The sequence below is a fragment of the Primulina tabacum genome, chromosome 7 (genome assembly GCF_025594145.1).
Source record: "Primulina tabacum isolate GXHZ01 chromosome 7, ASM2559414v2, whole genome shotgun sequence".
NCBI lineage: Eukaryota > Viridiplantae > Streptophyta > Magnoliopsida > Lamiales > Gesneriaceae > Primulina > Primulina tabacum.
In genome coordinates, this window is record NC_134556.1 from 9,156,589 (window position 1) to 9,173,433 (window position 16,845).

Below are 16,845 nucleotides of genomic sequence, written 5' to 3' on the forward strand. Positions count from 1 at the left end.
AATAATGAAAAAAATTATTGTATTAAAATGTTTTTTATTTACGATATATATATAGTTAAACCAAAAATAACAATCGAAAATAAAATATTTACTAATTTCAATCCGTGGCTATGTTATGTTCAAAATCCATCATCCAAAATATGCCAACGATTAACAAAATTTTAACAAATTTGAATTTAATACTGTAATTGACCTTGATACATGTTCGTCATCAATGTGGCAATATGGCAGTAGAGTCCCACAATATCAAAATTTTCCAAACAGAAAATACGGATATACTGCAATCTTTTGTCATTATCGGCCTCGATCTCCTCAAACCTCATCAACATTTCTGCATCAAAACCTTCCCATGCCATTTCATCCCTGGCATATAATCCACACATAGAAAGCCCATTAAAACCCCATGTAAGAGATGATATTGCAAGCAAAGACATACACTGGAAATGCAGCTAACACAAATGGTGCATAGAGACGATAATACATTGTTTTCCCATAATAAATATATCCCACACAATGGAATTTGAAAGCTAAGTGAATTTTTACATTGTATATGTCACGCCCCGAGACCGGGGTTGGTCGACACCGGCGTTGTTCATCAATCACACAATCGAAAAACAACCAGCCTCGTAGCACAGTATAAACCGAAACCAGTTTATTTCATAAATTCGCAAAATTTGAACATTTGTCTTACAACGGAAAATAAATAAATGCGGAAACGTTTTACATGAAAATTAAACTGCTAAAATTCGAAAATAATGAGAACATGGCTAAGACTAAATCTCGAAATCACCATCCCCAGAATTGTTTCGACTCTTCTTCCTCAACCTGTTCTTCTGATTTATCTGGGGAGGGGAGAGTAAGGGGTGAGTATTTTGGGAAATACTCAGCAAGTGGCGGCCGTTCGAGTACACAACAACATGCATATAAAATTTCGAAATACATACACACACCATGCATAATTTGACTCATATCACATTCGTATCATTGACCTGACACTGAGATTCCTCTACTTTCAATGGTTTACTGAATTCAGTCCCTAATTTTTATTCCTCTAAGGGGGCGAGGCCGAATCGGTTATATCCTCACCGTATGAGGGTCATATCATAGTTGGGATTCCCTCTCATATCAAGTTGAATCCTCACAGTGTCGACATAAAACTCATGCAGAAATCATAACAAGAAGGGGGTAGAAGAAGAATTGTACTCGACTGAATTTTTCAAAAAAAACGAAAATGCATACACCGAAATTACACATTTAAAACAAGCCCACTTACCTTAAATTCTTGAGGAGAAAAACGTGAAAACCTCGGGATTCTTGCACTGGAATTTCGAAAATTCCAGTGCGGCGACTGAAATGCGGCAGCGCTTCGCGGCTATCGAGAATCATAAGAAAACTAGGGGAGAAACTCGAAAAAACTGGAGTAGAAAATGGTGTGAATTTTTGAGTTATAAGCCCTCCTATTTATAGGGGTTGGTTGCTATCTCGATCGAGTTTATCCGTGCGTTTGAATTGAATCAAATCTTCATCTAGAATCGTGATCTAAATCTAAATATTTATCCCTAATCCTGGATGATAAATTTCGAAATTTGATATCCTTCCCTTGGATAAATTTCGAAATTATGCTATGTCCAGCCAGAAAAATTTTGACTTCTGTGTTTAATTTCCAATATTCGGTAGACTTTTTATTTCTCAATTATATTTCTTAAATCCCAAAATTTCCCTACCTAAACTCGAAATTTAGTGGTATTTTTCCAAGATAAGATTTTGATATTTTTTTCTTAAAAATCCTGGTAGTTAAACTTTTAAATTTTTCCCAAGCCTGTATTTTATCGTGCAGACTTTTCCCTATATCTCATCAATTTCGAAAATCCTCCCTAAATCCTTCAATATTTTCGAAAATCCTATGATATCTACTTCAAGATTTGTAATCCAAGATTGCATTATCTTCCTGCTTAAATCTTTATCCAGGTATATCAAATCTTATATCTATATCCGGTATAATTATGCATATCTCAAATTCCGAAATATACACGATATTATTTAAATTCTTGAGTTCCAAATAATGCTCAAGATAAAATTATCCATTCCATTTCGAAAATCTTGCAAATCTTGGTACAAAATATTATCAATCTAAAATCCTGGATTTTACATCCCTCCCTCCTTATGGGAAGTTTCGTTCGTCCTCGAAACTTGGGTTGACTAGTTCTATGAAGAGGTAAGGGTATTGGTTCCTCATCCTTTCTTCCAGCTCCCATGTGGCTTCTCTTTCAGTGTGATTAGACCATTGCACCTTGACGTAGGGAATGATTCGTCGCCTTAGTACTTGGTCTTTGGTGTCCACGATCCTGATGGGAACTTCTTCGTACTTCAGCTCTTCTCCCAAGTTACTTTCGGTCATGAGCGGTTCTACTTCCAACACGTGGCTTGGATCAGAGATGTATCTCTGTATTTGGGACACGTGGAAAATATTATGAATTCTTGACATGTTTGGCGGCAGTGCCAATCTGTATGCCAGTGTACCCACCTTTTCCAGAATTTCGAAGGGTCCTACATAACGGGGGTTCAGCTTCCCAGCTTTGCTGAATCGGACAACTTCTTTCATAGGCGAGACTTTAACGTAGGCCTTATCGCCCACGTTGAATTCCACTGGCCTTCTTTTAAGATCTGCACAACTCTTTTGTCGGCCTTGAGCTGTCTTGAGTTTTTCTCGGACAACTGTAACCTTGTCTACTGTTATCTGTACGAGCTCGGGTCCTACTACTGCTTTTTCTCCCACTTCATCCCAATAAAGTGGTGATCGACATTTTCTTCCATAAAGAGCTTCGTATGGGGCCATTCCGATGCTGCTGTGATAGCTGTTGTTGTAAGAAAACTCAATTAAAGGTAGATGAGTGCTCCAACTGCTACTGAATTCAAGAGTGCATGCTCGCAGCATATCTTCCAAAGTTTGGATGGTTCTCTCCGTTTGTCCATCGGTTTGAGGATGATAGGCCGTACTTAGGGTTACTTTTGTTCCCATGGCCTCTTGAAAGCTCTTCCAAAAGCGCGAGACGAACCTTGGGTCTCTGTCAGACAGGATGCTCACTGGTACTCCATGAAGTCTTACAATATTGTCCATGTACAGTGTAGCTAATTTGTCCAGATTGTAGTTCATACGGACGGGTAGGAAGTGTGCAGATTTTGTAAGTCTATCTACAATTACCCATATTCCGTCCTGACCTTGCCTTGACTTTGGTAATCCTACCACAAAGTCCATGGAGATATGGTCCCACTTCCACTCAGGTATCTCCAACGGTTGCAATATACCTCCGGGTCGCTGGTGCTCTGCTTTGACCTGTTGACAAACATGACACTTAGAGACGAATACTGCCACATCTCTTTTCATTCCGTTCCACCAAAAATTCCTCTTAAGGTCTCTGTACATTTTTGTACTGCCTGGATGTACTGAAAACTTGGAATTGTGTGCTTCTGATAGTATTTCTTGGCGAAGGTTATCGTTGTTCGGTACGCACAGTCGTCCATTCATCCATAGGACTCCCTTGTCATCAATTTGTAGATCTTGAGACTTCCCGCTTTCGACTTGCTCCTTAAGTTTCTTTAGCTCGGGGTCTCGGTCCTGATTTAACTTGACGGTCTCCTGCAGACATGGCTGGGCCGAGAGGGAAGCTAGAGTGATCTTGCCTCTATTTTTCCGACTCAGAGCATCGGCCACTTTGTTCGCTTTACCTGGATGGTAGCTTATAGTCAAGTCGTAATCCTTCAGTAGTTCGATCCATCGCCTTTGCCTCATGTTTAGTTCTTTTTGGGTGAACAAGTACTTGAGGCTTTGGTGATCTGTGAAAATTTCACACTTGGCGCCATAGAGGTAGTGCCTCCAAATTTTTAAGGCAAAGACAATTGCTGCTAACTCAAGATTATGCGTAGGGTAGTTCTTTTCGTGCGGTTTCAACTGCCTTGACGCATAGGCGATCACTCTTCCCTCTTGCATGAGTACGCATCCCAGACCTTCCTTAGATGCGTCACTGTAGATGGTGAATTCCTTATCTTCAGTAGGTAAGATTAGCACTGGCGTGGATGCAAGTTTTTCTTTCAATGTCTGAAAAATTTTCTCGCAACCTTCGTCCCAGATGAACTTGGAATTCTTTTGAGTGAGCTTAGTCAGTGGTATAGCTATGGAAGAAAAACCTTCGACGAACTTTCTGTAATAACCTGCCAGTCCAAGAAAGCTCCTGATGTGTGTGGCGTTCTTAGGTTTTGGCCACTCTGTAATTGCCTCAACTTTCTTGGGATCCACTGATACTCCTGCTTCCGAGATCACATGTCCTAAAAAGGATACACTCTTAAGCCAGAACTCACATTTCTTAAACTTAGCATATAGCTCTTTCTCCCTCAGTGCCTGTAGTGCAAGGCGGAGGTGCTCTTCATGTTCTTCCTCGTTGGGAGAATAAATGAGGATGTCATCAATAAATACCACTACGAACCGGTCCAGAAATGGTTTGAACACTCTGTTCATTAGGTCCATAAAGGCTACAGGCGCATTGGTCAACCCAAAAGGCATCACTGTGAACTCATAATGCCCATATCTTGTCCGAAAAGCTGTTTTGGAGATATCTTCAGCCCTGACCTTCAGTTGGTGGTATCCAGTCCTCAGATTCAATTTATAAAAGATTGCGGCTCCCTTGAGCTGGTCAAATAGATCGTCTATTCTTGGAAGAGGGTACTTGTTCTTGATAGTGATCTTGTTCAGTTCCCTATAATCGATGCACAATCTCATACTCCCATCTTTCTTCTTCACAAAGAGTACTGGCGCTCCCCATGGGGACACACTAGGTCGAATTTGTTTTTTGTCCAGCAATTCTTGGAGTTGCTCTTTTAGCTCCTTGAGTTCAGCTGGCGCCATCCTGTAAGGTGCTTTAGAGATTGGTGCTGCACCAGGAACCAGATTAATTTCGAACTAAACTTCGCGGTCAGGAACTGTCCCTGGGAGTTCTTCTGGGAAAACATCCGGGAACTCACATACTATTGGGATGTCTTCTATCCTCATTTCGACTTCTCCTTGCACTTCGTTGATCATTGCTAGGTAGATGTCTTCTCCGGATTTCATGGCCTTCCATGCCTAGGAAGCCGAAAGGAGTGATTTTCGTTTCTTGGATTTACCATGATACACGATCTCTTTTTGATTTGGGGTTCGGAGCTTAACTCTTTTCCCTTTACAGTCCACTATGGCATTATTATTGGCTAACCAATCCATCCCTAAAATGATGTCGAAATCGACCATAACCAATTGTATCAAGTCGGCACTGAAAGTCTGATTAGCGATACCGATCTTACAATCCTTGTGAATTTCATGAGTTTCTATGTTCTTACTCATAGGTGTGGCTATCCGAAAAGGTTCAGTTAGAGATTCGGGCTTAAGTCCTAATTTCTTAGCAAACCTTTTTGACACAAAAGAGTGTGTAGCACCACAGTCAAACAATGCATAAGAAGGTAATTTTTGAAGTAAGATGGTACCTGATACGACTTCATTGGCTTCGTCCGCCTCTTCTTGGTTCATAGCGAACACCCTGGCATTAGGCTTATTCTCTTTTTTTTTGTTGGGGTTAGCTCCCACATTCGGCCCAGTTCCCTTGTTGGGCCCAACTGCTTGGTTGGCGGCCGTAGGACAATCTGCGATCCTGTGCCCTGCTTTCCCATATCCGAAGCACGCACCACTGGCTCTTCGATATTCCCCGGGGTGTCTGAAACCGCACTTCGGGCATGGCTTGGGTCCTTGATGGTTGGCCGCTGAGTTTTGCCCTGAGGAAGGTCCACCTGATTGGTTTGGCTTTCTGAACTTCTGACCGCCCTGAGAAGACTGACCGGCATGAGGTCGCTTGTTCTTATTCTCTCCCTCCCTGCGGCGGATGTCGGTTTCAGCTCGGATAGCTGCACCCATAAGATCTGCAAAATTGGCGGGGTGATAAACTGCTAAGGCTGACTGGATTCTACTATTTAATCCTCTCTTGAAGCGGTGCAGCTTCAAAACTTCGTCCGCCATGATGGCCGGAGCATAAGACCCAAGTGCATTAACTGGGTGGTGTATTCCACCATTGACATGTCTGGAGCTTGAGTGAGATTTTCAAACTCACTTAACTTCTGCAATCTGACCTCTGCCGGATAGTACTGTTTCAGAAATGTTTCTCGGAAGTTTCGTTATGTGATTGGTCCAGCAGCGATCATGGCTGGCGAGACTGCTTCCCACCATTTAGCTGCTCTGTCTTCCAGGAAAGGCACAATCACATCCACTTTGAGTGCCTCGGGAACTTCCAAAAGCCTTAACTGAGTCTCGACACTCTTTAGCCAAATCTGGCCAACTTCGGGATCAGCGTCCCCTCTGAATATCGGACATCTGTTCTTTCGGAGGGATTCATAATGAAATTTGATTCCATTCGGTGGTGGTGGTGGAGGTGGTTGATTAGCATTTGGGTTTCCCAACCCTTGCAGTGTTGTCGCCACTATGGTGGCTATGGCCATAAGATCAGCTCGGCTTAGATTAACTGCAGGCGGTGGTCCATTCTCCTGTCGATTCTCCTGTCTCTCTTCGCGATCGGCATTAGCGTAACGCGGGTTGCGGTTTTGCCTTGGGGGTCTGCCGGCCATTTCCTACATTCGCAAGTTCTAAAAATTGGTACGAGTAGGTTTCATGCAATAGATTGCGCAGAAATAAATTTAAATCAATGGAACAAATAAAATATTTTATTGACTTCTCAAACAGGAAAATAAATGAACATGACCAATCTAAATAAATAAATGTACTGAAGAAAAGAAAACGTAGCAACAATGGGAATAAACTACTAAGAATGATTCACTAAAATTTTCTAATCCGCTATCTCTCCATTCCCCTCGGCCACATCAGGTAGGGCTTCTTCCTCCTCGGGATCCTCAGGCACCTCTGGGTCTAAGAACTCTGCAAACTGCATATGAAGACTCTGATTTTCCGATTCCAACTCAGCAATCTCTTCCCTGTGGGTCAGAATCTTTCATATCGCGTCATTCAATTCATTTCTTGCGTGTGCGCAGTTTGTTTCATTCTTCTGGATGAGCTCCCTCTCCTTTGCTTTCCTTTCGTCTACCTCCTTGGATAGCCTTTGGTTATTCTCAGATAATTGCATGATCACATTCCAGGATTCTTCAATTTTTTTCTTATCCCTCAGCCGGGCTTGACGGGCTTCAGACAGTTCTATGGTGCGTCTATCCACTTCCTCCTTAGCTTGCTTGGCTTGACTCATCGTTATTTGTAATGACTCTCGCAGTTCGCAGTTATGTTCTTTAACGAGCTCGAACATTTGGAAGACCTCGTCAATTCTTTTCTCTGCTGCCTCCAGTTTGGTAGTCAGATTTTCCACTTGTTGCCTCCTCTCAAGATTACTAACTCTCAGCCTCCTGTTAGTCCTATCCTGGTGTCCTATAGCAAATTCCTTTAAATGTATAGCAGCCTGAGCGCGCGTGCAATGCTGGTGGTAATCCAACTGAATAGTCTCCCTATGGGTAATCGAGTTACTTTCTTACGAGCAGTGACACGAAAACGAGCCATTTCCTGAAAAATAATAAAAAGAAAATGCTCAGAATATCACAAATAGGACAGAATAAAAATTTCAAGGTTATATAGAGTCAAATATACGAAAATAATCAAAATTTTCGGAAATTTCAAAAATGGAAAGTTTTGAGATAGACACATGGATTCGAAGCATATGTCGAGAGGATTCCAGAACAGTTGACGGAATCGAATTCGGAGTTTCCTATGAAAAGTTATAAGGGTTACAAAACTTTCCTAAAACGGAAAAAACGACGTTTTGGAGGCCTAAACGAAGGATTTTCGCGATTTGGACCCCTACCTCACGACTTTTGGGTCGTGAGTCTCGATCGTTGGGCCGTTTCGGAGGGAATAGCGTCGGTCCCGATTAAAAATTCGTCCGAAAATTTTTCGTTTTTTTTTTTTCCGAAAAAAAAATCTTTTCCCACCCGGATTATGAACCTGGCGGCTCTGATACCACTTAAATGTCACGCCCCGAGACCGGGGTTGGTCGACACCGGCGTTGTTCATCAATCACACAATCGAAAAACAACCAGCCTCGTAGCACAGTATAAACCGAAACCAGTTTATTTCATAAATTCGCAAAATTTGAACATTTGTCTTTACAACGGAAAATAAATAAATGCGGAAACGTTTTACATGAAAATTAAACCGCTAAAATTCGAAAATAATGAGAACATGGCTAAGACTAAATCTCGAAATCACTACCCCAGAATTGTTCCGACTCTTCTTCCTCAACCTGTTCTTCTGATTTATCTGGGGAGAGGAGAGTAAGGGGTGAGTATTTTGGGAAATACTCAGAAAGTGGGGGCCGTTCGAGTACACAACAACATGCATAAAAAATTTCGAAATACATACACACACCATGCATAATTTGACTCATATCACATTCGTATCATTGACCTAACACTGAGATTCCTCTATTTTCAATGGTTTACTGAATTCAGTCCCTAATTTTTATTCCTCTAAGGGGGCGAGGCCGAATCGGTAATATCCCCACAGTATGAGGGTCATATCATAGTTGGGATTCCCTCTCATATCAAGTTGAATCCTCACAGTGTCAACATAAAACTCATGCAGAAATCATAACCAGAAGGGGGTAGAAGAAGAATTGTACTCGACTGAATTTTTTCAAAAAAAAAACGAAAATGCATACACCGAAATTACACATTTAAAACAAGCCCACTTACCTTAAATTCTTGAGGAGAAAAATGTGAAAACCTCGGGATTCTTGCACTGGAATTTTGAAAATTCCTCTTCGGCGACTGAACTGCGGCAGCGATTCGCGGCTCTCGAGAATCCTAAGAAAACTAGGGGAGAAACTCGAAAAAACTGGAGTAGAAAATGGTGTGAATTTTCGAGTTATAGGCCCTCCTATTTATAGGGGTTGGCTGCTATCTCGATCGAGTTTATCCGCACGTTTGAATTGAATCAAATCTTCATCTAGAATCGTGATCTAAATCTAAATATTTATCCCTGATCCTGGATGATAAATTTCGAAATCTTGATATCCTTTCCTTGGATAAATTTCGAAATTATGCTATGTCCAGCCTGAAAAATTTTGACTTCTGTGTCTAATTTCCAATATTCGGTAGACTTTTTATTTCCCAATTGTAAAATCCAGGATTTTAGATTTTATCATGATAATATTTTGTACCATTGCAAGATTTTCGAAATGGAATGGATAATTTTATCTTGAGCATTATTTGGAACTCAAGAATTTAAATAATATCGTGTATATTTCGGAATTTGAGATATGCAAAATTATACCGGATATAGATCTAAGATTTGATATACCTGGATAAAGATTTAAGCAGGAAGATAATTCAATCTTGGATTACAAATCTTGAAGTAGATATCATAGGATTTTCGAAAATATTGAAAGATTTAGGGAGGATTTTCGAAATTGTTGAGATATAGGGAAAAGTCTGCACGATAAAATACAGGCTTGGGAAAAATTTAAAAGTTTAACTACCAGGATTTTTAAGAAAAAATATCAAAATCTTATCTAGGAAAAATACCACTAAATTTCGAGTTTAGGTAGGAAAATTTTGAGATTTAAGAAATATAATTGGGAAATAAAAAGTCTACCGAATATTGGAAATTAGACACAGAAGTCAAAATTTTTCAGGCTGGACATAGCATAATTTCGAAATTTATCCAAGGGAAGGATATCAAGATTTCCAAATTTATCATCCAGGATCAGGGATAAATATTTAGATTTAGATAACGATTCTAGATGAAGATTTGATTCAATTCAAACGCGCGGATAAACTCGATCGAGATAGCAGCCAACCCCTATAAATAGGAGGGCCTATAACTCGAAAATTCACACCATTTTCTACTCCAGTTTTTCGAGTTTCTCCCCTAGTTTTCTTAGGATTCTCGAGAGCCGCGAAGCGCTGCCGCAGTTCAGTCGCCGAAGAGGAATTTTCGAAATTCCAGTGCAAGAATCCCGAGGTTTTCACGTTTTTATCCTCAAGAATTTAAGGTAAGTGTGCTTGTTTTAAATGTGTAATTTCGGTGTATGCATTTTCGTTTTTTGAAATTTCGGTCGAGTACAATTCTTCTTCTACCCTCCTTCTGGTTATGATTGCTGCATGGGTTTTATGTTGACACTGTGAGGATTCAACTTGATATGGGAGGGAATCCCAACTATGATATGACCCTCATATGGTGGGGATATAACCGATTCGGCCTCGCCCCCTTAGAGGAATAAAAATTAGGGACTGAATTCAGTAAACCATTGAAAGTAGAGGAATCTCAGTGTCAGGTCAATGATACGAATGTGATATGAGTCAAATTATGCATGGTGTGTGTATGTATTTCGAAATTTTATATGCATGTTGTTGTGTACTCGAACGGCCCCCACTTGCTGAGTATTTCCCAAAATACTCACCCCTTACTCCCTCCCCAGATAAATCCGAAGAGCAGGTTGAGGAAGAAGAGTCAGAACAATTCTGGGGCTGGTGATAAATTTCGAGAATTGTAGTATTCGGATTTAGAATTTTCGTATTTTTTTTATTTGTAAAACGTTTCCGCATTTATTTATTTTCTGTTGTAAAGACAAATGTTCAAATTTTGCGAATTTATGAAATAAACTGGTTTCGGTTTATACTGTTCTACGAGGCTGGTTGTTTTTCGATTGTGTGATTGATGAACAACGTCGGTGTCGACCAACCCCGATCTCGGGGCGTGACACCAATTATATTTCTTAAATCCCAAAATTTCCCTACCTAAACTCGAAATTTAGTGGTATTTTTCCAATATAAGATTTTGATATTTTTTTCTTAAAAATCATGATAGTTAAACTTTTAAATTTTTCCCAAGACTGTATTTTATCGGGTAGACTTTTCCCTATATATCATCAATTTCGAAAATCCTCCCTAAATCCTTCAATTTTTTCGAAAATCCTATGATATCTACTTCAAGATTTGTAATCCAAGATTGCATTATCTTCCTGCTTAAATCTTTATCCAAGTATATCAAATCTTATATCTATATCCGGTATAATTCTGCATATCTCAAATTCCGAAATATAAACGATATTATTTAAATTCTTGAGTTCCAAATAATGCTCAAGATAAAATTATCCATTCCATTTCGAAAATCTTGCAAATCTTGGTACAAAATATTATCAATCTAAAATCCTGGATTTTACAGTATACAACATATCAAATTAGTTAATGATATCAAACTGAACCCAGATTTTGCAGCCTAGCTTTGACAGTATCCAATTGCACTGCTCAAATAATCAACAAAGACAATCACAACACTAGACTACATACAAAGACAAAGAATATTGACATGGTTAAGAGTACACTTACTTTGTGATAATGTCGTTGCTTTTTGAATGGTTGTTCAAAAAAATATATTCCCAATTTTCCGATATACAGCCTGTATGAAGAAACAAAATAGTTGTATAAAACTAATGTTTCTGATGTACAATAACATTTATGTTCTAGGAAGCTAGAACTAATGTGAAACTGAAGTCTAACTTCTAAAGTTATCAATGAAAAGAGTCATGGTTGTCATAATGGTACTATAAAAAAAAGTTTTAAATACTGACATATTACACTACAACTGCATATGAACCACAAGTCTGACTGTTTAGAACAAATAAACCTCAAATTTACCAAGCTAAATCTTTGTTGGGAAGTATTCATTTCATCATGGTAAAAAAATAACGGGACAAAAAGTACATTAATCAATCTTCTTTCATCCAGAGTTTCAGTTGAAACGATATAAGTTAACGACACTACAATAGCTGTATGAAACTTTTTAACTTGTTAACTTCACCCACCAAATTCTACACGAACAAGATGCAACAGACTCACGAAAAAGGTCTGAAAAGTTCATATTCAATCTTAAGTTGGAAGACTCAAACAATGAAAACAACATTTGAGCTTAATTATGCAATCGTGCATCACCTCCTCACAATATGTATCCATTATAATTCAGATATCTTTAAAGTTGTTTCACAAATACACCATTTGGTAGAAAGGCCTCAAGATAATACATGCCGCTAGCAAGCAATACAATTCCGGACTGTAACATTTAGTGGATGGATAATTGAACATTATTTTTGTAGAGTTTAGATTTTCTACTGAATAAAGATCTGAAAACTATTTCATTGCCCTAAACCTAATAAAAAGCATCTGAAAACTCACAAAAAATCATTTTTTTAATGTGATGTTAATATTGTTGACAAAAATCCCTCGATGAGCAATAATTTAATTGCCGTAATTCAAAACCTCCAAAACCTATGAAAATCAACTTAGCATCACCCAGCTTATTACAGGTACAGCCCATGACATCGTTTTCTTTAAGAAAATGAATACAAAATATTCCTTCCAATTACGTACTGAGAAAACCCAAAAGAAAACAGAGACGAACTGCATATTCTTGTTGGCTAAACAGAGAGAAAAAGCAAGAAAAAGGAAAAACAAAAAAGAGAAGGATACGAGGTGCGAGAGTGCTATAAAAAAACAAAGTTTTAAATACAGAGATATTACACTACAAATGCATATGGAACCACAAGTCTGACTGTTTAGAACAAATAAACCTCAAAAACAGAGAAAATAAAACGGGACCAATATTCACAAGCTCTGTTTCGTCTCAGAAAGATTTCAATTTTTTATAATCATTGAACCTACCTGGGATTGTTACAAAATATACAATTCAAGATCATGAGCAGAATGTTCGTATGATTTAGACTATTTACTATCATGACCAGAATATGTGCTCAGGGGCATCATTTACTGAAGAAAATAGAAAAATGATTGATTTGGGTCATTCTAACACAAAGCACTTCATCAATACTTTGCATACCTATTCGTAAATATAATCTTGTATGCATTCCGCCCACTCAGATCACACTTCATCAATTTCTTCCTTAGAGTACTCTGTTTTCATGAACTGTGAACAAAAACAATGATAATATTAATAAAAAAAAAATCAATAAAGACATTGAAAAATGAGAAATACACAATTATTTGTGAATATTGAGAATATGTCGAATATTACAATTGAAGATAGTGAGTCCTTCTCACTGGTATCATTTTTTTCAATCATTTCTCTCATAAAATCTCATAACATAAAAACCATATTGTTTTGCATCTAGTTGTCGAGAACCCTATGTTTAAAAAAAATTGTTAGTGATTGATACACAAATTGAAATAAACGTTAATTAATGACAAGTACACATGCATACCTTTACTACTTCCCATATAGCTTGTTTTTTCCATTTCCTTTCCTTGTTTGAATTAAACAATCTTACACTCCTTCATACATCAGTAACAGTCAACATATGATTGTTTTATTCACTAAATTAAATTTGACATAAAAACAAAATATTAACTTACATATCCACCACATATTTCCAGTCATCGTAACGGTTTCGATGACTAAGTGAATCCAAAAAATAAACCATCTCCTTGTAAGGATCGATGACAGTGAGAATCCAATGGTAACTACGCACAGAACACATAATTAGTGTATACAATTCAATAAACTATCGAGAAAATAAATTAAATCTGATATTGTAATTTTTACTCACCCAACATTATGTGGCACCAAAACTAGTTGATTTCTTGATGCACCACTCAGGCTGTCGGCCAAAACACTCGCTCTTTCATTCAAGTGTTCGATTTTACCGTTTTTGTCAAGTTTGGTCACATATGGAATGTATGGGATCGTGTGTGGATTCACAAATCTAAACTTGTCGGTCTTGTTATCTTTTTTCATCTTTTTATAAAGATGCCTACAATTTCAAACAGAATAATGTGAATATGCTAAATTAATGAAGTTTATACATCATAAGTGGTAACAAACAAAAGAAGAAGACTTACCACATGTACACAACTATACAATTGGAAGATATTGGATCCAAATTATAGAAAGGAATGATGTCTTCAAGGTGCACAAGTAGTTCGTAATCCTCGTCAAAGAAATCATGATAAAAAACCAGTGATAGATTTTGTTCATCGTCTAGAGCACGTTTACAATAAGAATACAATAGATGTAAATATCTTGGCACACTTGAAGACAAACCAAGGTTATTTATGCGGTCGACATTTTTCTTCCTTTGAAGCTTCTAAACATCGAAAATGTACACATGTTAGCTGCAATATTGAATTCTTTATGATAATTTAAATTTAAATATAATATGACATTTACCTCATCTTGCATTACTACCAAGTGTGCTGGTAGCATCACCAACAATATCACATTCATTTGGAATTGAAAATGGCAAATGTGATAATTTGTTCACAACATTATCAATGGATACGTGCATGCAACTCATGGGTAATGGAACACCATGAAATAATTTATCAGCCGCATTGACATGGACAATTGTACTTTAGGCAACAATATTGGCCCTAGATTCCAATGCCAACGCAACCGGCTTACCCTAGAAGACAAATAATCAAGTTATAAATTGATACAAATCATAGTCATTGACAATTGCAATAATCGGCTATCTTTTTCATTGCTCAAAGCTAATACAACCAGAATTTAGCCAGATTCAATCCTAATAAAATACTACAAAGTAATATAACCACAATTAAATATTTACCTACAAAAAATCAACATAGCTCAAAGCTTTCACGTCATTATCATTCGAAGTAGCATAGTTCGAGACACTCTTTTGATTTTATCGTCACTCGTGGGATGCAAATTTACCGAGCAACTACCTTTTTCTTCAATCTCAAAGTTGCTTGCACCCTTTTTGAACATTTATTCAAGTCTCTGTATGCGTGCATCTTGATCTGATATGCGTGCATTTTGTTCTGCGATGTGTGCATCTTGTTCTGAGATTAATATCTTCGCCTCCATCAAATCTTTCTTTTGATTAAGGATTATATGGTCATCAACAAGAGGACTCTTCCATATTATACTAATATTAAAGTAGATGCTTTGAGTGATATGACCTCCAACACCTCTCACACAACCAGCATGTTCATGTGAATCCAGTGCTTTCGTAAGGATATCATTTTTTCCCTCTTCAAATTGCAAAGTACCCTCGAGTTTTTGTTGCACATAATCATCCTGTCATGCACAAAAAAACAAGATAATTACTAAAAACAGTAATAATGAATAAAAATTATTCATTTTCATGTATTGTTTTCTTACAATCTTTTCTATTGCCGATTTCAACTCATCGCCTTCATATTGACCCTTCTTATTGACCCGTCCTTTCTTCCACATAATTGCTCGATTTAACTCATCATCGTCACATAACTCATTTGCCTACAAACAATATGTATGATATCAACAAATTTATAAATCACATAGCATGGATTTAATAAACTTTCCGAATTAACTCCCTTTCTCTGCCTTATTTGTTCTGCAAACTTTCTCAATAATTTCCAAGTAAAACATTAAGAGTTTCTGAACAGTGTGGTCATCAGAAGGCAAAAAATATCGAACAATAGTGATAAACAGCTGAGGTAGGGATTCACCGTTAAGTAACAACATTATAGCTTTTTTCATTGCATCAATTTTCAAATACACGTCACTACTCATCTGCCTACAAAAAATATGTATGTAGGCAGATTTATTAAAATCATACTTACTATTTCGTCGGCAAAACGTGCATATCCTTTGCGAGACATACAATGGGGTATATGTTTTGCTTTCTTCTCTTCTTTTGTTCATCACTTACTTTCTAGTTAATTGAACATTGCCGACATATTTCAGATTTCAATAGAAATAATTTTTTATGGTCTACTTATTTGAAAATATCTTTGGAGTCGTATGGAACTCGAACGTGTTAAAAATAGACCGAATAGAGTCTAGAATGGCCTAGAATTGCTTGTGTTATTTCGAGATGGCTTGGGGCTGTTTCAGAGGTGATTCTAAGGGTATGGACAGTGAGTTAGGTTTCTGGTCAAATTTTAGTCGAGTCCCGAGTCGTGGGGTAAGTCGTAAGTCGCTTGATTTAATTCGAGAGTCGTACGAGTAAGATGCAAGCTTATGGGCTGTTTTGAGTTGTAAGTTATAAGTGGTGGCAGCAGGTCCATGACATTCGTAAATAAATATAACATGCTAAAATATTATTTTTGATGTATGTAAGTTGTCTTGTGGCAAAATTATGCATGTACGGGTTTGGAAGCCGAAAAATGTGTCCGGGGACCTTTCCAACTTATATTTTATGATTGGTAGTGGATATGCAGTCCGAGGACTGTGGTGATCCTTATCGGACAAGCGCTGTGGTGTTAGTTTGATCAAAAAAATATGTTATGGTGCCACATTTCAATGAGCAGAACTCTACGCAAAATGATTAAATTTATGTTATGTCAAGTACGAAGCACATTTTATGGTATTATTTATGCAGGGACGTCACGTCATATTTATTTATGTCTAAGTTATTTCACGTATCAATTATGTTTAATTTGCATGGTTTTCTTTATTATGTAGTATTTGCTACTCAAAGTTTATGCATGCTGAGTCTTTAGACTCACTAGACTTAATTGATGTAGAGGATATTGTTGAGGAGGCCGGAGGCCATGACGAGTGAGAGAGCTCGGACAGTAGGCAGTGCACGTCCGATGGCCTTGCAGTTTATGAGTCTTTTGGATGTTAAAATTTCTTTAGACTCTGATTATTTTATTTTACTTATGGTTGGGAAACAAATTACTTTTAGGTACGCTTTGAAATATTTTATGGATGTTTGAGATGAATAATTTTTATGCCTTAAAATAATCAATATTTGAATTTTTAAATATGTAGTTTTTGAATTTCTTGAGTTTATTTATTGTAATTTTTGA

At 37.7% G+C, this 16,845-nt stretch overlaps 1 protein-coding gene across 1 annotated transcript; it reads right to left on the reverse strand.

Annotated features, from left to right (window-relative positions):
* Window positions 1–118: 118 nt before the first annotated feature.
* Window positions 119–14,308, reverse strand: LOC142550543 (uncharacterized). Its single transcript, XM_075659617.1, has 7 exons — window positions 14,252–14,308; window positions 13,924–14,168; window positions 13,632–13,835; window positions 13,438–13,545; window positions 13,287–13,356; window positions 12,905–12,978; window positions 119–363 (listed from the first exon to the last, which is right to left on the reverse strand). The coding sequence occupies exons 1-7, from the start codon at window positions 14,306–14,308 to the stop codon at window positions 177–179; spliced, it is 945 nt and encodes a 314-aa protein (XP_075515732.1). The 3' UTR covers window positions 119–176.
* Window positions 14,309–16,845: the final 2,537 nt, after the last annotated feature.